Source organism: Prionailurus viverrinus, chromosome B1 (assembly GCF_022837055.1).
Source record: "Prionailurus viverrinus isolate Anna chromosome B1, UM_Priviv_1.0, whole genome shotgun sequence".
Classification (NCBI taxonomy): Eukaryota; Metazoa; Chordata; class Mammalia; order Carnivora; family Felidae; genus Prionailurus; species Prionailurus viverrinus.
Genome location: NC_062564.1, coordinates 169032752 through 169055977, shown reverse-complemented (window position 1 = coordinate 169055977; position 23226 = coordinate 169032752). Strand labels below are relative to the sequence as shown.

The following is a 23226-nucleotide window of genomic DNA, read 5'->3' as shown; positions in this document are numbered from 1 at the left end:
GGATTTTCTTTAAAATGCCTTAGCAAAAAAAAAAAAAACAAAAACAAAACAGAGAGATGAAGTGATAGTTTGATTATTGTTAAATCTAGAATATGAACATAGGGAAGGTTTTGTTTTTTTTTTTTTTTTTTACTTTCACTTCTGGGTTTTGTTTTCATTATGTTTAAAGCATTCATATTCTAAAAATGTACATTAAGGAAACGACAGCAACAACAAAATCGAACTACCAAACCGCGGCGTTAGCAGGGGAGGTAACTTTCACACAACGGTGACAGCCGTGCTGACAAAGCTGGCACTATCCTCCTAAAACATCATTTGAAATGACTGACTCACAGAGGACACAAAATAAAGAGTCTTCAAAATAAATAGATAAAGAGACTAAAAACGATACAACACAAGATTTTGATTGATCTCACTTCACTCGTGTAACTGACCAAAAGTGCACCACAATTTCGAAGCAATTCTTTTGCCAAAGAAACTGCAAGACTGGCCATCAATAGCCTAGGCTGTTTAACCCTTCAGGCAGCCCTCATTTCTCTGAACCTGCAAAGTTAAGAAGTGGGTCGTGGAGGCTGTGTTGCTGCAAAGAGCGTGTACTACCCAGTGCCTCTTGCAGATGTGGCCACAGAGGACTATTAACAGGAAAGAGTGTCAACAGAAAGTTAAGAAAGGGATCATAAGGGACAAGAAGCAAGGGGTTTTTGTTTTTTCTCAGTGGGAGAACCCGGTGCTACCACATAGTCTCAACAAGAAATTTATTCTATGGCCAGTAAAGGGAGTCTCCACTGTTTGCACAGTGGGGTTTGCTATAGACCCGTAATGCTGTGTGCCCACATCCTCCCATTCTTGGAAGAAAAGTTCTTACTGAAGTCATCCAAACGTCCCATTTGATACTGTTTATGGATGTACTGAGGGCAAATAACATATATATTAATATGTTAATTCACAGGTGACCATTCCACAAGAAATCACATTCAAATCTCCTAAATGTACAGCACATTACCCAAAATGGGGGCAGGGCTAATGAGACTTGGTGTCTCGCCTTTGTGAGAAAGGCAAGTAAAATATTCACATGCATGAAGGGCAATTTCTTCACGCCATGGAGGAGCACATGTTGATGATGCTATTGTTGCGGTTGGAATTTCAACAAGGAAAGAAGGCGGCCATGGAAAGAGATTCTAGTGGCTCCTGTTGACAGGCATACTTGAAATCTTTCCAATAGCTTTGTAGTTTACAGAGACTGGAGAGCTAAAAAGTACTTCTGTCATTAGTCATTAAAGAGATGAGATTTAAAATGACAATGAAATATCACTTTTCATCTATTTTGCAACAATTAGAAAACTGAATTTTGCCAAGTGTTGGCAGGAAATTGGAGAAAAGGGAACTGTCGTGCACTGCTCTCCGAAGTGAAGGCTGGTGCCTTCATCCGGAGAACAATCTGAGAGTACTCAATCAAACGCAGTGTATGCATCTTCAGTGAGCTCGTAATTTCCCTCCCAGATGTATACTGCAAAAACTTCTCACACAGGACCATCGTGGACTTGCTCATGGTCAGGCTGAAGGCAATTTGAGTGTAGATCAGGAAAGGAGATGTTAGTTAGGTACATTTACCCACCAGAAAGTAACTTGCAGCAGTTAGAAATAACCAATTCGTTTAGACATGCACATGAAAATGAAGAAATCTTTAAACTAAAGTCCTTAATCAGAAATAACATATATGTAAATTAATAATTTAGGAAAATAAAACAGAAAGACACATTTTGCAAGAACACAAAAATATACAGATATACATTAAATACATTAGAATGTCTACGGGGATAAAGTGGTAGAGACTGAATGGCTTAATTTTTTTTAAGTTTTTAGTTTTAATTCCAGTATACTTACAATTAATTGAATGGTTTACATTTTAAACACAATAATAAAAATAAGAAATAGGCATGCACAGACCACTGTTGGTAATGTACCGTGAAGATTCGTTATTACTGTTTTTTTTTTAAAGGTATATTTCTAGAGTCTCTTTTCGCTAGAGTTCCATATGTGATTTATGTTGATTGCATAACCAGACACTGTGAACTGAGGCATAAGGAGAGACAGGCAGTTTGCTAATTATCTTATTTTGACTGTTACGGACCTTGGCAGACGCTGAAACTTTATGGCAGCTGCCTAATTCTGAGCTCCCACATCATTGCAAGGCTGCACCATCCTTGATAGCCCTATTCTATGGTGTGGCTGGGAATCATTCCTGGAAGGAAGCTCAGGCTTCCGAAGCAATCTGTGTTATTATATTATATTATATATATCTGTATTATATCTGTATTATACTTAGTAGGAAGTTTTTTCTAGCTTAAATTATCTAGAGTGGAGCCTGCTGTCTGTAACTAACACCTCTACAAAACAGGGGGAGTTTAAAAATCATCGTATTTTTAAACTTTTCCCAGATTTCTTACAACACAAAGAGTTTGAAAGGAATATATTACTTTGCTAGGGCTGCAGCAGCAAAGTACCATAGACAGGATGGTTAAACGACAAAAATTTATTATCTCACAGTTCGGGAAGCTAGAAGCCCAAGATCAAGGTATTGAAGGGATTGGTTCTCCCTGAAGGCCATGAGGAAGAATCTATTCCATGGGTTCTCTCCTAGTTGCTGATGGTTACTGGCAATCTATAGCACTCCTTGTCTTAGAGATGCATCAGCCTGATTTCCACTTTCTGTGTTCATATGGTATTCTACCAGTGTGCATTCATGCTTATATCTCTATGCCCAAATGTTCTCCTTCTTATGACTCCAGTATTATTGGATTAGGGCCCACCCTAATGAACTCATTTTAACTTGATTACCCCTTAAAGATCCTGTTTGAAAATACAATCACATATTCTGAGGTATTGGGGATTAAGGTAGCAACATATCTTTTTGGGGAGACACAATACAACCCATAAAATACTGCATACAATTTAACTATAATTTTAGCCATTATTGCCTCGTGCTTCTACTGAAATTGTAGGGTAAATCTGTTATTGTTTTTTTTTATTTTTTATTTTTTTTACCAAATACTGAGTATTACCAAGCTTCCCAGTATGAACGCTAAGTACCAAATTATAATTATGATAAATATGGCTTGATAGTGGTAGCTATAAAACAGACAGCTTGAAATAACTAAGCTTACAGCCCAAACATGCTAACACAGGAACTAAAAACTAAAGTATTGTAATGGTTCTTATATGCCTTAGAAATACATCAGTCTAGCAGAAGAAATGTAAATAATTATGCCAAGCTACAGAATCTTAGATGTTGGACTTCCCAGCATATTTATCCATGGTTCCACTTACCAGTAACATTAACAACTGTTAAGTTCCGTACCTTCTTGTTATAAAACAAATATGTATCTTTTTACCACTGTCTGTGAATCATGCCATTACAGGTCCACTTGACTAAAATAAAAAGTAGGGGCACCTGAGTGGCTCAGTCAATTAAGTGTCTGATTCTTAGTTTTGGCTTAGGTCATGATCTTACAGATCCAGAGTTTGAGCCCCTGCATCTGGCTCTGCACTGACAGCATGGAGCCTGCTTGGGATATTCTCTCTCTCTCTCTCTCTCTCTCTCTCTCTCTCTCTCTCTCTCACTCCTATACCCCTCCCTGCTCATGCTCTATCTCAAAAATAAATAAACATTTTTTAAAAAGTGGCTAGAAGACATCTTCATTTTAATTTGACTAGATTTTTTTCATAGAAAAGAGGCAACACCTATAAGAAATATGACAAAATCTGGAGTCTTGAAAAGACTTTTCATTTCTTCAAGTGGTAAAATTTGTGGATTCGGGTGTAATACAGAAACCAAAAATATTATCACTTTGAAAATACTGAGTTTACTTCTAAATAGGCAAGTTCAACAAAACGTCAAGATCAATAACAGTATTACATTTTTATAAAACATAAGTCATTATTCAACCACAGTTCAGAGGGCAAACATTTTTAATTGCTTGCAGTGGCCATGGAGTTATACTTATGCTCCTCCAAAGAATTTTCATGTGTGGACACACACACACACACACACACACACACACACACACACAATCATGCCTAAACACTTATGATCAAAAATTAGTATGACATATAAAAACCATATGATCATCTCAGTAGTTGCAGAAAAAAATTTTGACAAAATTCAACATCCCATTCATGATAAAAAATCTCAATAAAGTGGGTTTAGAGGGAGCATATCTCAACATAATAAAGGCCACATGTAAAAAACCCACAGCTAAAACCAAACTGAATGGTTGAAAACTGAGAGCCTTTCTTCTAAGCAGGAAGAAGACAATGATGTCCACTCTCACCACTTTTATTCAATATAGTATTGGAAATCCTAGCCACAGCAACCAGATAAGAAAACGAAATAAAAGGCATCCAAATTAGTAAGGAAGAAGTAAAACTTTCACTATTTGCAGGTGACATGAAACTACACATAGAAAACCCTAAAACCACCAAAAAAACTATACAAACTAATAAATGAATTCAGTAAAGTTACAGGATACAAAATTAATATACAGAAATCTGTATAACTATATACTAATAATGAAGTCACAGAAAGAGAAATTAATAAAACAATTCCATTTACCATTAGACCAAAAAGAATAAAATATCTAGTGATAAATTTAACCAAAGATGTGAAAGACCTATACTCTGAAAACTATAAGACATTGATGAAAAAATCTGAAGATGACACAAATGAAAGGATACACCAGGCTCGTGGATTAGAAGAATTATATCATCAAAACATCTATACTATGCAAAGCAATCTATAGATTCAGTGCAATCCCTTCTAAAATATCAATAGCATTTTTCATAGAACTAAAACAAATAATCCTACAATTTGTATGGAACCACAAAAGACCTTGAATGGCCAAAGCAATGTTGAGAACGAAGAGCAAAGATGGAAGCATCACAAAAATCTCAGATTTCAAGATATATTACCAACGTGTAGTAATCAAAACAGTATGCTACTGGCACAAAAATAGGTAAATAGATCAATGGAAAAGGACAGAGAGGCCAGAAATGAACCCACACCTATATGTTCAATTAATTTATGATGTAGGAGACGAGAGTATACAATGGGGGAAAGACAGTCTCTTCTACAAATGGTGCTGGGAAAACTGAACAGCCATATGCAAAAGAATGACATTGAATCACTTTCTTACACCATACATAAGAATAAACTCAAGATGGATTAAAGACTTAAATGTGATACCTGACACAGTAAAACTCCTAAAATGAAACATAGGCAGTAATCTCTTGGACATCAGCCTTAGCAACACAGTTATGGGTATGTCTCCCCAGGCAAGTAAAACAAAAGCAAAAAAAAAAAGTCACAGCACTCCATCAATAATACTGTAATAGTGATGTAGATCCAATGGTATATAGATGGCAGCTGCACTTGTGGTGAATACAGCATAATGTGTAAACCTGTCAAATCACTCACTTGTACATCTGAACTAATATAACATTGGTGTCAACTATATTCAAAATAAAATATAAAATAAAAATAAACTATGGAGATTACACTAAAATTAAAAAAAAAAAAATTTAAGGAGAGACCATCAACAAAACAAAGAGGCAATCTACTAAATGGGAGAAGGTACTTGCAGATGATATATCCAATAAGGGGTTAATATCCAAAATATATTTAAAAATTATACAACTGAACACCAAGAAAAAATCTGATTAAAAAATGGGCATCAGACCCGAATAGACATTTTTCCAAAGAAGACACAGATGGCCAACAGACACTTCAGATGATGCTCAATGTCAACCATTAGGGAAGTGCAAATCAAAACCACAGACAGATACTACTTCACACCCATTAGAATGGCTAGTACCAACAAGACAGGAAATAACAAGTGCTGGTGAGGATGTCAAGAAAAGGCAAACCTTGTGCAGTGTTGGTGGGAATGCAAACTGGTACAGCCACTGTGGAAGACAGTATGAAGGTCCCTCAAAAACTTAAAAATATAAATACCATATGATCCAGTAATTCCACTACTCGATATTTACACAAAGAAAACAAAAGCACTAATTCAGAAAGACTCACATGCCCCTATGTTTATTAGAGCATTATTTACAAAAGCCAAGATATGGAAGCAACCCAAGAGTCCATCAAAAGATGAATGGATAAACAAGACCTGTTATATATACAATAGAATATCTCTCAGTCAAAAGAAAGAATCAGATCTTGCCATTTGTAACAACACAGGTGAACCTAGAGGATATTATGCTAAGTAAAATAAGTCAAATGGAGAGAGCCAAATTCTGTATGATTTCACTCACATTTGGAAGCTAAAACACACAAAACAAATGAGCAAACAGATTCTGAAATACAGAGAACAAACTGGTGGCTGCCAGAGGGGAGGCTGGTGGAGGGATGAGCGAAATAGATCAAGTAGATTAAGAGTTACAAACTTCCAGTTGTAAAACCAAGAAATCACCAAGGTGAAAAGTACAGCAGAGGGAAGATCATCAATAATATTGTAATAACACCATCTGGTGACAAATGGTAGCTATACTTACTGCAGAAAGCACTGAATAATGTATACAATAATCAGGTCAATATGAAGTACGCTTGAAAGTAATATAACATTGTATGTCAATTATACATCAATATTTTTTTAAATGTTAAGAAAAAGAAAAGAAAACATAGGGAAGAAGCTCATTGACATTGGTCTTGACAATGATATTTTGGATGTGATACCCAAAGCACAAATAACAAAAGGAAAAATAAAGAAATGGAACTACACCAAACTCAACAGCTTCTGCACAGCAAAAAAAAAAAAAAAAAAAAAAAAAAAAAAAATTAACAAAATGAAAAAACAACCTACAGAATGGGAGAAAATTTTTGCAAACTATATCTTGGAAAAGGATTAATATAAAAAATATGTAAACAACTCAGTCAACGTAACAAGAAAACAAACTATAATTTAAAAGGGGAAAGAATTAAATAGACATTTTTCCAAAGAGGGCATCAAACTGGTCAACAGGCACATAAAAAATGCTCAACATCACTAATCAACAGAAATATGCAAATCAGGGCACCTGGGTTGGTTAAGCATCCCACTCTTGATTTCGGTTCAGGTCATGTTCACACAGTTGGTGAGATTGAGCCTCATGTCAGGGTCTGCACTGACAGTGTGGAGCCTGCTTGTAATTCTCTTTCTCCCTCTCTCTCTGGTCCTCCTCCACTCTCTCTCCCTCTCTCTCAAATAAATAAACATTTAAAAAAAAGAAATATGCAAATAAAAACCACAATGAGACATCACCTCACATCTGTTAAATGGCAATCACCAAGAATACAAAAGGTAACAGGTGCTGGCAAGAATGTGGGGAGAAAGGAACCCTTATACGTTGTTGGTATGAACATAAATTGGTCCAACTACTAAGGATAATAATATGTAGGTTTCTCAAGAAATTAAAAATAGATCTGGCATAAAATCCAGCAATTCCATTCCTGGGTATATACCCAGAGGAAGTGAAAACAGGATTTTGATGAGATATATGTGAGTCCATGTTTATCACAGCATTATTCACAATAGCCAAGATACGGAAATGCCCAGCAATTGAATAATAAATAAAAAAGATGTGGTACATACACACAGTATAATATTACTCAGCCATGAGAAAGAATATACTGCTGTTTGTGACAACATGGATGGACCCTTAACATGTTATCCTAAGCAACATAAGTCAACGACAAGTACTGTATGATATCAGTTACATGTGGAATTTTAACAAGTTAAACCTGTAAAAAATGGAGTAAATTGGTGATTATTGGGGGATTGGTGGGGAGGCACTAAAAGTGATGATGTTTAAGGATACAAACTGAAACCAGTAGTAAATAAGCCACAGAGATCTAAAGCACAGTATAATGAATACAGACAATAATATTGCACTATAATTATATAATAAGATAAATATTGCTACACAGGAAATCATATTATAATATATAAGTGTATCAAAGTAACACATTGCACACCTTAAACTTAAAAAAAAAAACAGAAATCACTGGAATTGTATGTATGAATCCTTATCCTGCACCTGCAAAGAGACATCTTACATGCAGCTTTCACCAACCAGAAAAAAAGAGGTCAAAATATGGGAGCCTTACCTCTGAGTGGCTATGAACATCTGCCTTAGATCTCTCTGCTTTCTTCATATACCTGGACTTTCAACAACTAAAAAACTTACATTCAAAATGTGTAGCCTAGTTTCAATAGGAGCTGATGAGTTGAAAGCTAACATAGTTTCCTCAAAATGTGGAAATCTGTATTTAAATCCAATTTCTAGCCTAAAATTTTTGGCCAAGTGCCCAGATTCTGAGCAATGTTTGAGTCCACCTGGCGCTGTGACAATTTGTTCTCTTACACAAAACTGCTGAAAATGAAAGCTAAATGCATTCACAAGAAATATAAATATGGAGTATGAGGTGCTTTGCCTAGGGGCGCCTGGGTGTCTCAGTCATGATCTCCCAGTTCCTGAGTTCTAGCCCCGCATTGGACTCTGTGCTGACAGCTCAGCACCTAGAGCCTGCTTCAGATTCTGTATTCTCCTCTCACTCTGCCCCTCCCCTGGTCACCCTCTGTCTCTCTGTCTCTCTCTCAAAAGTAAATATTAAAAAATTATTTAAAAAAAGAGGTGCTTTGACTAAATACATCCTACAGTTTGAGACAATAACCAGTGAATACCAGTATTCCTGTTAATTGTGTAAAAATTGACCAGTGACTGGCACTCAACTTAGAAAAGTGCATTTTTTTCCCCTAAGCAATGAAGAACCAACTAGAATAAACTTATTTTGATAATATCTTAACATTGGAGTACCTGGGTGGTTCAGTCGGTTAAGTGTCCCACTCTTGATTTCAGTTCAGGTCATGATCTCATGGTTCATGAGTTCGATCCCCACATCTGGCTCTGCGCTGTCAATCTCCTGCTTGGGATTCTCTGTCTCCCTCTATTTCTGCCCCTTCCCCATTCAAGTGCGAGAACCCGTGCACAATCTCTCTATCTCAAAATAAATAAATACACTTAAGAAACAGTATCTTAATGTTGGTTTTACACTTATTAAGTCAATAATTTTTGTAAAATTTCACTAATGATGATGGGACCTTTTCAGAGCAATCTCGTAAGTATTGCTACCAATTTCCTCAAAAAGAAAAAGAAATCTGATGCTGAGAATTGATACTGTAGAGAAATGGGAATAGTTATGTGATCTGAAGCCCTGACAACAGGTAACATGTATTGAGCATTTAATTTGTGCCTGTCTAATATTCTTCTGTTTTATTTTTTTTAATTTTTTTATGTTTGTTTATCATTGAGAGACAGAGAGAGAGAGAGACAGAGCATGAGCATGGGAGCGGCAGAGACAAGAGGAGACACAGAATCCGAAAGAGGCTCCAGGCTCTGAGCTGTCAGCACAGAGCCCGTCACAGGGCTCGAATTCACAAACTGCAAGATCATGACCTGAGCCGAACACTTAACTGGCTGAGCCACCCAGACGCCCCTAAGTGTTTTATATGGGTTATTTAATTCAATTCTCACAACAAACCTATGAGCATTATTGTTTCCCTCACTTTCCCTTCAGAGGGGAGATTATTTTTCCAAGATCTCAAAGACAGATCCAGAAATTGTCAAGGAATCTCACAAAGAATATTGAACCATTCATAGTGTTCAAGGTTTTCACTTCTCAAGAGTGGAAGATAACAGATTTTGGTATTGTCTACCCCTAAATACACTACTACTCTCCCTATTCTCCTTATACCAAAAATTGCAGCTGTATAATTATACCAAATGATGACAAAAAGCAATATATTATGAATTTCATCTATGCTCAAAGTTTGGTTATTATAACTAGTGAAAGAAATAGAGGTAACACAACTGAATGGTTAAATCACTCACTATTCTGGGGAAGAGAAGTCAACACTATGTATTTTTAATTTATATTCTTTTGTTATATTTAACTTACTCTCCCCACCCTATGTAAATAGACATTAATACGAGAATGGTTATAGTATGGTAGTACTAACATTCTAAGTTACCTGCTGAACAAGATCAAACTAAATTTGGTGAATAAACACTGAAATAATGAGCATTCTGTCCAGTATCATGAAACATGTGCTGTTATTGCCAGAAAAGCTGATTTATTTTTATTAACTACCTTGACACAAGGTTAATAAATATAAGTAAAATTGATATTGCAATACTGATCACAAAATACTAATATCTGCTAAGTGTCTTTTAAGGTACCTTTTAAAAACTAAGAATAGAAATTGCAATATAGAGTTATCCAGATCCTCACCTTTGCAAATACCTACAGGTATAGCCAGGTAATTCCTGACTTGATATTACACTACGATAGGGTCTGAACACATCTGGAGGTAGCAGCCACATCACATCTAAGATATTTTGAAAGGCAAATACTCAGCAATGTGGTTGCAGATAGATTGCATCACAGAGCATTTGCCCAACATCCTTCATAGCATTTAAATAGAAATAAATGTGTGTGGGTATGTTTACAATGCTAACAAGCTCATGTATAACATTATTTTAATCTGCCCCCTATTTTTGTTAACATTTTCTTTATTTTCATTCTTCATAAATGCCTGTGTAACCACTTCTCATGTCTTTACTCTGGCCTCTTGCTAATACACTAATACCTAATAACATAATTCACAGTTACATAAAGTTTACTAAGATCAGTATTGAAATGCAAGGTCTCTTTCATTCATATAAGTATGTCTTATCTCATGATGTAGCCTGGCATTTGCTCAATAAGCTCAATTTAAATAGAAGTGATACAAAATCTCAATTCAATAACTACCTTAATGGAACCACCAACATCTCTGGTTCATCCATTGATTTGTACCTTTATTCAAAAAACAAATACTTATTGAGTTCTTAATGTGTACTAGCAATTGCACTGGTTGCTGAGAACACAAAAGCAAGACTTGGTGTCAACTTTCAAGGAGAGGACTCATGCAGAAGATCCAGATGAAAAGAGGCTGTTACATGACCTAGCAATCCCACTTCTGGGTGCATAGCCAAAGGAAATGAAAACAAGATCTTGAGGAGCTATCTGCACTCCCCATGCTTATTGCAGCACTATTCATACTAGCCAAGATATAGAATCAACCTAAGTCTCCATCAGTGGATAAATAGCAAGAGAAAGTGTAGTATATATGCAATGGAATATTATTTAGCCTTGAGAAAGAAAGAAATCCTGCCATTTGTGATGGATGCACCTTGAGGGCATTATGCTAGGTGAGCTAAGTCAAACAGAGAAAGACAAATACTTCATGATACCCCTTATACGTGGAATCTGAAAAAAACAAACAAACCTCATAGAAACAGAACAGAATGATGGTTACCAAAGGCTGGCAGGTGGGGGAAATGGGGAGATGCTGGTCAAAGGGTACAAACTTCCAATTATCAGATGATTAAGTTCTGGGAATCTAATGTACAGCATTGTGATTATAGTTAACAACACTGTACTATATGCTTAAAAGTTGTTAAAGCAGACATTAAATGTTCTCACTGCAAAAAAGGAATGGTAATTCTGTGACATGATAGAGGTGCTGGCAAATGCTATAGTAGTAATCATATTGCGATATATAAATGTATCAAATCAATATGTCCAATATGTCGCATACTTTAAACTTACTAAATGTTATATGTCAATTATATCTCAATAAAGTTAGGGGGGAAAATGGAATCTATCAGGAAAGGAAAAAAGAGACAGGAAGGAAATTACATATTGTAGGACATTCAATAAGAACCCTGTACCTGGAGAAGTACAGAGACTAAACACAAAAGGATTCTATAGCAAGGAGTCACTCAGTGTTTCATGAGTATACCAAAGAATACACTTACAAAACCAACGGGTTAGGATACAAACTTGTAAATAATATGAGCTCAGCATAAAATATTTCACCTACTTTTGTTTTTGAAGGTGCAAAATACAACTAGCCTTGTAGAATAATTAGATTTCATGAAATACTCCCACACGGAAATGATTGGAAGTTTACAGCTGATAAGCACAAGACATGTGTATTCAAGTCTACAGCTAGAGGTTCACCATTACACTTAGAACTTATAAGGTAGTTAACCTATTGGAATGAGCTTGAAATCCTCTGAATAAAGTTGTTCTCATCTTTAGGCAACTCCTTGCAAAACCTCTGATGGGACAGCCTCTCACTACTAAAACAATGAACTTGATTAGAAAAGCCACCAGCACATCTTGCAGGATAGTGGCTGCTAGTAACCGCTGACAGTTCACTCAATACCCTGAAGTTAATTCAAAAGAGGGTTTAGAAATGATACCTGTAAATAAATACGAACTGAAGGGTAATATAAAATGCTACTTTCCAAGAACTTCAAATACACTTGTATATACTATATAAATATACATACAGACAGACACACACACATATATATGCATATATACACACACGTGCGCGCACACACACACACACACACACACACACACACACACTTCCAAAACATGGCTTCAAAAATACCGAAAGTCAATGCCAGTACCCATCAGGTATTTAATACTGTTTTTAACTTAATTATACCAAATATATAACTTAATGGCGTTAAGCAATATTCAGAACCAATAAACTATATAAAATTACCAAAACTTGATTTCAACTAAAATAGCCTCTTCATTATGCCACCTTCTAAGGAAAGAACATATAAAATGTGTTCTAATATACAAAGTGAAAATGAATTTTCTATAGAAAAGGAGTATACAACTACCTTAGCACTGTTCAAATTTGTCAGTTTATCAAACCTACAAATACTACTTGTTCTCCCAAAAAAGTGTTAAATTGAGTCAAATGGTTTGTTTTCTTTAATTTGAAAAACATCCATGAATATGGTAGCCTTAGTCAAAAAAAATTAACCTTTTCATCAAGTAAAGACATAAAACATGTAGTTACTGTATTCCTATGGAAATTTAACATAGATTAAGAAATATTTGATTCATTCATATGTAGTTCACACTACCTCTTTTTGCTTGTAGAGCTAAGTTCTAAGTACTGAGTGGACACTGAAATATACTTGTCAAATTTACTGAATGAAACAGGTATAATTTTTAAATGTTTAGGAGGAAGGCCTTCAAAGTAAGACAGAACCATTCAAATTCCATTTCAGCCCCATATAGCTCTATGACCCAGGGATGGTACTTAACCTCTTCAAGTCATAGTTTCCCAACTGAAGTAGTAGGGAACCAATGCCAAGTTCAAGGAACACTGTAATGTGCATAAAATACATCACAAAATTAGATATGTAGTAAATGTTCTTTTCATTATACAATCTGTATTTTGAAAAAAATTCAAGTTTTTTCTAAGCTTCTAACACCAAGATTAATTAATAATACTTTCTGGAGCAAAGGACATGTATTATACTTTTATTATTTAAGACATCAATAAAAATGTTAATGTCATGCAAAAGTGTCATTAGCTGTATTGAATGTGTCAAAAACAAGGACATCATACAAATCATTTGTATACTACAACCATAACTTTTAAAAAATATGTCTCCCGGAACGCCTGGGTGGCGCAGTCAGTTAAGCGTCCGACTTGAGCCAGGTCACGATCTCGCGGTCTGGGAGTTCGAGCCCCGCGTCAGGCTCTGGGCTGATGGCTCAGAGCCTGGAGCCTGTTTCCGATTCTGTGTCTCCCTCTCTCTCTGCCCCTCCCCTGTTCATGCTCTGTCTCTCTCTGTCCCAAAAATAAATAAACGTTGAAAAAAAAATAAAAAAAATAAAAAATATGTCTCCCACATACCTATGAATAGAAAAAAGACTGGAAGAAAATAAATAAAAAATTATTAGCAGTTACTGTTGGTGATTTTTTTATTTTACTTTTGTAAAATTTTTAAAACTGCATGTATCACTTTCATAATCAAACAAAGGCTACTTTTGAATGAAAAGTTGATCATTTTCACAGTTTCAACTCTTGTCAGTTAATAACTCATAAGAGTAGAATAGATAATAATTAATGCTTATTTTCATATAGATTATTTCTCTTTTTACAGGGGATTTTTTTTAACTAAGGCACACACACACACACGCATGAACACACACACACTGTGAATTCTGGTATTCTAAGCTACAAAAAAGGACTTTACCAAATAAAACATAATATCAATCAGTCTTTTGGCTTCATAATGTGAATAATAGTTGGTTAACAAGACACTGTAGAGGGTAGCAGGAAAAACTGAAGTCATAACTCTATAAGAAATGATCAAGTTTAGAGACAGTACCATGCCAGACATAAAAGTTCAATGCCCTTAAACAGGAGCCAATGCCATAGCACAGCCTCCAAACCTTTTGCACCCCCAGAATTTTGTCATTTTCTGTCTGCTTTAGCACTACACCTATTTATATGAAATCAGGACCTTGCTATTTTAAAAAGTTATCTGTTCCTTTTGCTTATTCTCCACCGACTCAAAAGTCATTCAGTCATGTGGATGCAAAAGAAATTTTCACAATATAATTATGAAAATAACTAGTAAGTCTTTAGAAGGAAAAGAACCAACTTTATAAAAAGTCATGAACAAAATTATTTTCCATACAACAGTGTTTGTAATAAAAGTAGGAACATTATTCTAGGAAAATAATATAAAAATGTAAAGGTATGCTTATAAATAGAATAACCTTTCAATGATATTTCCTAGAAAACTTTTAATACAACAGGCCTGCCAACATAGGACTGAAGAAGTGTTTGAATATTTTCAACTCAACTAGCTACTTCAACCCAACACAGTAAAATAAATCAGGATACATGAAAGAATAGATATAAAAGCCCATTCAGACAAATCAGAATTCATAGGTCAGTCAGTAATAGCATTAATCCCTAGATCTGGCACTCTCATATGTCAAAACAACAGCAAAAATATACCAAACTTAAAGAATATCAAGTGCATCCTGGACAAGTGTATACTTTCACACCAAATATTACTCAACCAACACATGGAATACAAAACAGGAAGCGCTTTAAGAGAAAAGCAGTATTACCATTCTGTAAACACACTGATTATGAGAAATAAAGGATATATACAATGTTTATTCTAACTATGGGTAGTCTATGTATCACATTCCATGCCTATCACTATCTATTGTCTATAATACAACGTCAACATAAAATGCCTTGTCTTCCAGACATAGCTAAAAGCAGCCACAAGCACACTTAACAGACACCCTCCCTCCCCCCAAAACCCAGAAAGCACAAAAATCACTCTGCTTTCCTTCAAGAAAGGGCAATCTTTAGGGGCACCTGGGTGGCTGGTTGGTAATGTGTCCAACACTTGACTTTGGCTCAGGTCATCATCTCACAATTGTGAGATGTGATTGTGAGATGGAGACCCACATCAGGCTCTGTACTGTCAATGCGGAGCCTGCTTGGGATTCTCTCTCTCCCCCTCTCTCTACCCCTGCCCCACTTGTGTTCTCTCTCGCTTTCTCTCTCTCAAAATAAATAAATAAAATTTTAAAAAAGAAAGAATGGAAGGAAGGAAGGAAGGAAGGAAGGAAGGAAGGAAGGAAGGACAGGGGCACCTGGGTAACTCAGTTGGTTAAGCGTCTGACTTTGGCTCAGGTCATGATCTCACGGTCCGTGAGTTTGAGCCCTGCATCAGGCTCTGGGCTGACAGTTCAGAGCCTGGAGCCTGCTTCAGGATTCTGTGTCTCCCTCTCTCTCTGCCCCTCCCTCACTCACAGTCTGTCTCTCTTTCAGAAATAAATATTAATTTTTTTTAAAAAAAAGGACAATCTTCAGTATTAAAAGAGTAATATGGAATATGGTATCACTAGTATAGGTTCCAGAATCTAAAAGACTTGGTAAAATAACGAGTTAATGCTGAAAACAGATAAAAGTGTCCATGTAGCCAAATGAAGTTGGTATTAAATGTTTAATAGCCTGTATATAACCTTGAGCATTAGAACCCAATGACGTGGATACAAGCACTTAAGGAGATAATGAATCCAGCTCAGTGTTTGTCAGAAAATATTACCAAACTTTCAAGTCCTAGTAGAAAGCATTAAAACACTTCTTGGCTCTGAATCAGAAAAGGGTTCTGTTGGAGTTGATCCAAAAACACTAACTGTAATATGACTGGCAAACATAGGTGACTTGAACTTGGCCTAAAAATCCAAGTTCCGGGAAACAACTTGCTATTAAATTGGCCATGCCAAACTTTTAAAAGTTTATTATACTATCATTTAATTGCAAAATAATTTTCTAATTAACTTTATAATTAATTCAACCATACTTACCATAAAACAAAATTGCAATGCAATATTTACAAGAATAATAAAGTCTGTATAATATGGCTTATAATTGTAACTGCTGGTATTTGGCTTTTATCATGTGTCAAGCACTGGTCTGAGCACTTTACATGTATTTTCAAATCCTATAAAATTGGTACTACAATCCCCATTATACAGGCAGGGGAATGCAGACTTAGAAGAAGTAAATAATTTAACCAAGATCACACATTCGGCAAATGGCAGTGTCTGGGGTTACCAGACCATTTGCCACTCTCTTCCCGTCTGTATAGAAACTTAGGGGCAAGTGGGGAGAGGGAGGGAGGAGCTGAAATCCATATTTCAGCCTGTAAACAACAATTCTACAGGTTCAGATCATCTTCATACTGCTAATTTCACACATAGCCTGAATTTTTAGAGGTGTTAAAATGACTGACACATTAAAATAAATATTTGTTGAAGAACCTGTGTCAAGGGGGAAATAAAAGCTAAAAGACCCTCTTCTGCCACTAAAACATGGTGGACAAACAAGTTCATCCAATGATTTTGTTTTTATGAATAACACTGTTAGTCTTTGTAAACAGAGACTGCTAGACAAAATAATTATACTCTGTATATCTATATCATTACCTAAACTGAAGGAAATGGAGATACAAAAATTGTACAGTGTATTTTCATTGACCAATATTAAAAGAAATCCTGTGCAAAAGAACTTGTGAAAATTAGCTACAATCTATACAAACATAAAGTAAATGCATATACAATATTTCACATGGCAAATTGGCTTGTTTTATATTACATTTGCTTAGTCAGTGACTAGAATACCACTTCAGAAGAACAATATTTAACCTGGGATTGTGTATTTCCCCCCCAGAATAATCAATAAAGAAGGCTGTACGTTGCTTAGATTTCTAGGACTTTTATGAATGAATCTCAGAGCTCTTTAGTTGCATGAGGATTCTGCAAAGAGCTATTCATAATATGGATATTTTATTTTGTTTAACGCTCCTTGTGGCTCCAGAGATGAAATATCCTCAATTCCAAATATCTCACAAATTACCTTATTAGTTAAAGTGTATGAGTTTCCAATTGCAATAAACTATTTTAAGGGAATGTTTTCATAATTGAGAGACAACCTATATTCTCTTCATAAAGTAATGGACATGTTCAAGTCCACAACTCTCAGAGAAAAAGGCCAACATTGAAAGATTTCAAAATGCAAGAATCTGAACTACTGAACATGTATGCTCATTTCTTCTCTAATAAAAACCACTAACCCCAAAAGAGTCAAAAGTTCATCTCATCTTCTAAAATGCTTATAAATATATCCACACTGGAATGACAAATGTTTAAGAGTTAAAATGGTAATAAAGGTCCCATTGATAAAGGATAAAATGTAAACAGTGATGCTAAATAATGTTTTAATTACTTTATGTTGAAGAGATCCCAATTTTATACAAGCAATAAAATATTACCTTCCTTTGGGCAGCTTTTCTATAAAACTTTTTGCTGTGTAACACGTAACACTTTGACATAATTAAGACAATTAGATTGGTATCTACTACTTCAGGGAATTTTCTTTGCTTCTCTGCGAAATGATTTTCACAGGAAATCCAGCACCATTAAAAAAGACAATCTAATACTAAGGCCCAGTGTGCTGTGTTTTGTCACCCTATTTCCAAGGTTACTAGAATACACAAAGAGCATGTTCCATTCAAGCTTGCACCTGTGGGGGAGGGAGGGCTGTGGAATAAATATGCTTTCCACTTCTCTAATCAAAATAAAGTACAATAAATTGTCTAGTTCCCAGTGAGTGAATTACCAAAAAAAAAAAAAAAAAAAAAGATACAATTAAAGCTTTAAAGCTGGTCTAGTTCTACCATAGGCTGTCAATGATACTCTTCCTTAACTCTACAGGCAAGTTTTAAAGCTTCTTGTGTCTTGCCAAAGAAAAAACAAACGTCTGCCAAATGATGTTCCTGCTGCCATCCCAGCTGGCTTTTGCTGTGTCCAAATAGCTCTCTAGTTGTGGCCCTCACTTTATAAGCGTTACTGATTGCTGTGCCGGTCCCATCCCCCCCCGCCCCAGTGATACTTGGTGCAGTCCTTGAACTTGATCCACAGAGCCCCCTCCCGAAGCGCACTGCAAAAAGCACCACGCGAAATCCTTTCCAAATCCTCGCTCCCATTCTCTCATTTCAGAAAACCACTGCATTTTATTCCCCCTGGGAAAGTGGACTCAATCCTCCTTTCGCACGTGAGGTGCCCAGAAAGGAAACACAATCACATACACATACACGCATACCCACACACAACGCACACACGCACCAAGTCCCTTCCTAAGCTCCAACCCTGACAGCAGCAGACATCCAAACTCTAGTTCCTTCCACCAGCTGCTGTTGGAAACCAGCAGTTACTGACAACTGGCGGGGGAAATCTGAGGTTTCTATGAGTGGATGGACTCCTCTTTCCCAAGAGCTGCCCTGGACCCCTGAGGATCCCGGTAGGCGCAGTCGCCACTGCTCGCGTTGCCCCCTTCCAAAAACACCGTAATTGTACGCTCCTGCTCCAGAAAGGCACCAACTGTATGTGATCCTGGCGGTGCGCGGTAATGCCTCGATGCTAAACTGCCCTCTGGAGGGACCTCGCTGAGACCCACATAAGTTAACCCCCAGGAATTCCGCGGAAGCAGGGAGAGGGGTGAGGACTCGGGCGCACAGCTTTGTGCTGCGTGTCTTCTTCCCGCCCTCCGCAGAAGGGCGCCCAGCGCCTCCGGGAGCAGGGCAAGGGGAGAGGGCGCCATCACTAAAGTTAAGAAAAAGGAATGCTTGGGAACTGCGTGTTCCGGAGTTGGTGGAGACGGGACTCAAAAGAGACGAAACCGTAAGTTGTGCCTTACAAGGGAAAGCCCTTCGCACTTAACTAGCTAACCAGCCCCCGCCGTGGACACCTGCCCGGTCCGGGTTCCAGCCCGGCTCAAACGCTCCGCGGGTCGGCGAAGGGGCGGGGAGAAGTAGGAAACGCGGACACTGGGAACTTACGGAAGAAGATGTACTCAGTGTAGCTGCTCCAGATCTTGTCGTCGCGGTACTGGTTGACGAAGGCGGCGGTGCCCGAGGAGTTACACGCCACCATGTGGAAGCCAGCCTCGGACAGGCGATCGAACGCCTGCTCCAAGTAGGTGAACTTGAGGTAGAAGCGGGACGTGTACTTCTCGGGCGGCCGGTCTGGGTCGCGGCTCTCGTTGAGCGTGTCCCCGAAGACCTCCTTGGCCAGCGCGATGCGCCCGCACACCATGATGCGCGCCACACGCCGGAACTTGGCGTCCGCCTGGTTGTCGCGCACCGTGGTGTAGGAGCCGCGGTAGCCGAGCGTGAGGAAGCCCGAGCGCTTGTCCGGCGCGCCGCCGCCGCCGCCGCCGGCGCCGCCGCCGCCGTGCGCTCCTGGGCCCGAGGGCGCGGCTGCCGCTGCCCCACGCAGCAACAGCGCGTCGCTGCTGCCCTGGGAGACGTTGTCCTCCAGGTCGCTCTGGCAGCCCTCGTCGTTGAGTGAGTTCTGCTTGGTGACCTTGGGCGACAGCAGCTTGACCAGGTCGGTGAGCTGGAAGTACTCGGCCTCGCGCAGGAGCCGCTCCTTCTCGGGAAAGTGCTCCGGCAGCGCGAGCTGCTTGTCCCGCAGATAATCCAGCACGTACCTGAAGAGGAAGCCGTCCCGGTCGATGAAGAAGCGCGCCCGACTGTCTCTGGGCAGCTCTCCCCGGCGTCGGGCGCCGCCCCGGGGGCTGGAGGGCGAGAACATACTGGCCAGAGTGCTGTCCGGGACGCTGAGCAGCGTCGAGTGCTTGGTCACATAGACCTGACCTCCCACGTTCAGCTCCACCACCTCGGGGAAGGGAGAGGGCACGCAGGGCCCCGGGGCGGCGGCTGCAGACGCGCCGGGCGAGCTGGACGAGGAGACCATCTCGCTAATGGGCAGGATGGTGCTGCCGCCGCTGCCCGTGTCCTTCAACGCCATGGTCCCCCCGCCGCCGGCCAAGTGACACGGGAGAGCAGCACTTTCTCCTTCCCGAAGCCCGCGCCTTGCACCCCCGGCAGCCCTCGGCCTCGGCGTGCGCCTGGTGCGCCCTCGGGCCGGGCGGCACGTTCCTTCGGCCGGGGCGTCCCGGTTCAGGGCTCGGGGCAGCGGCGGCGGCGGCGGCGCCCAGGATCCATCGGGGGAGCGAAGCGCGCGGGAGAGGAGCTCCGCGGGCGCCGCGGCGGCGGTGGAGGCGCGAGGAGGAGCGGCTGCTCCTTTGGGGTGACGGCGGGGAAGTGTGAGGGAGACTTGCGAGAGGCTCTTAGGCAGCCGCTCGGCTCCCCGCGGGGAGGGCTGGAGGAGGGGCCGGAGCAAAGAAAACTCGCCGCCCTAGCAGCCTGCGAGCGCGCTGCGAGCCCCGGGCGCGGATGGTGGCGCTAACTACTCCTCGCAGCCCCGGGGAGGCGGCGCTGACGTCAAGCTCCGGACTGGGACCCGAGCCACAGCTGTCATTTAAAGAGATAGGCGCCAGCCGCTGGCTGCGGGGCTCCGACGCTAGGGGGCGGGGGCCGAGCTTGGAGGAGAGGCTACTTGGCAGCCAGCGGGGAAGAGCGCGCGGGGAACAGAAAACACAACGGGGGGGGGGGGGGGGGGGGGGGCGGGAAGGACAGCATCTCTCCTTCATTCGTTTCGTTCCGTCTGTACATCCGTCCCTCCCTCCTTCCTTCTCTTCCTTTTCCTTCTCCACCTTACTTCCTTACCTTCTTCGCCCCTGTTCACCCAGTAAAACTAGTTGGGGGCGGGGGGGGGGTGCTTTTTGGTTTTTGTTGTTGTTTTGTTTTGTTTTTGTTTTTGTTTTTACTCCGTTTAGGTGGAAAGTGGAGTGGGGAGCGGTGGGCGTCAGGGGCAGGGCGGGAAGGTTTGTATTACAGCAAAACTGAGAGGCTTCTAATCTGAAATTACTACAAATGTTGGCGTGCAAGCAGTGCGTGCAAAGACTGCGTGGCTGTGAATCTCTTGAGGGGCTTTTGCCATAGTTTTTGAAGTGAAGGGCGAGATGCCCAAACCTCTATTACGATCAGTTGTCATGATTGCATATTTAACTGCATGCACTACATATAACTGAAGAATCTTTAATATCTGATTTCAGGTCACAAAACTAATAAAGGATTGTATGTAATGTGACTTTTCTTCTTTCATCTTTTCGATATTTGATTCATAGTAAGTGCTTAATAAATGTTTATGGAGGAAAAGACGAAAACACGGAGAAAAGTTGCTCTGTTCTAATCTCGATCAGTCCCTTCATTAATCTCTCCATTTTCCACGGGGCAAGAAAAATGGCTTGTTTTATTAGTTTTCTAATAGGCCACAAAATGAAAATTATATGAATTTAGGTTTACCTTAATTTCCACTTGTATATAGCACAGGGACAGTCTGCAAGGTCAGCGTTATTTGTGATAAAGAGTTAGTTAGGATAGAAATGCAAATGAGAACTCTCCTTTCTTGTGGCTATCCACTTGGGGCATCCTTTTGTGTACAAAAACATTAAAAAATCATTGATTTATGAAGTACAAAAGTGAAAAGAGTATACTGTGGCACAAAGTAGTTTGCTTCAATCATTATTATAATATTACAGATAAACTTTATCCATTAATAGATAAAATAATGTACAAACTTTAATGTTTTTTTAAAAAATTCTAAATGCCTATTTAGGATTCCTTCTCTGAATCCACCAAAAAAAAAAAAAAAACAGTACTGGATATGAGATAAGAGTACCAACTTCAAATTTTTATAAATAATACATTATTCTTTAGAATGTTATGAACAATATTTAATTCATTGATCCCTCTAAGCCCCGTCCGCAGAAAATGTTGTATCAGTTTTGAAGTTAGGTTACCTGAGACTGAGAGATCCTAGTGGACCAATGAAAGAATGCAACATATCTTCCAAAAGACTGAGACTGAAAACCTGGGTTTAAGATAGGCATCTTCATGCAAACTTCTTATTCAAGACCATTTCCCCCAAAATTTATAAACTGATAAAATTAAGAAGTTGAATTGATTTTCACCTTATTCATTTAAAAGCTAACAGCGCAAAGCATTTGGAATTTAAAATAATAGTTCCTGGAAAATGAATTAATAGAATCTTCATAACCTTTAAAGATGAATAAATAATAATGCCTCAAACCACTACTAATGAAGCCCATTTATCATGAGGGAAACGTCCCTCATGATAAGTATGGTACAGACTATAGAATCTCAATGAGGTGGACATATGATACATATGCATATTTATCTATGAATATGAGGTCTCCAATATTATCTGGTTATAATCCATTTAAATTTTTTAATTACATAAAATATTCTTCTAAAATAAAATGGTGTAGAATTTATACTCTAAATGAATCACCTTAGAATTCTTAATGAAATACATTGTGTGATACATTGCTTCTTAAAATAATTCCTTCGATGTTGATTGAACATTTCTCTTTAATCCCTTCTCTCCCCATACTCCTCTTGACTCTCACTCCTTCCCATAACCTTCCCATGGTTCCCATAACCAAACTCCAAACTGAACAAACCTCAAGTCCAGAATGTCTGTCTTTCTTTCTTCTTTCTTTCTTTCTTTCTTTCTTTCTTTCTTTCTTTCTTTCTTTTCTTTTCTTTTTCTTTCTTTCTTATTTTCTTTCTTTTTCTTTCCTTCTTTCTCTTTCTTTCTTTCTCTTTCTTTTTTTTCTTTCTTTTTCTTTCTTTCTTTCTCTTTCTTTCTAGAAATGCCTTTCCTTTTCTACCAGTTCCCCAACCTTTTCCCCCTGTTTACCTCTTCCCTGAGGTCTCAGCTTAAATAGTACTTTTCCTAGAAATCTTCAGCTTCTTACCAAAACAGGTGTTCCCATAGCACTCTGTGCT

At 38.8% G+C, this 23226-nt stretch overlaps 1 protein-coding gene across 1 annotated transcript in view; it reads right to left on the bottom strand.

Annotated features, from left to right (window-relative positions):
• The window catches only part of KCTD8 (potassium channel tetramerization domain containing 8), a 254940-nt gene extending 234176 nt beyond the window's left edge, over positions 1-20764 (bottom strand). The window contains exon 1 of the mRNA XM_047854826.1: positions 19345-20764. Within this exon, the coding sequence (XP_047710782.1) occupies positions 19345-20317 (973 nt within the window). The 5' untranslated portion in view covers positions 20318-20764. The remainder of the gene's footprint in view (positions 1-19344) is intronic.
• Between the last annotated feature and the right edge of the window lie 2462 nt (positions 20765-23226).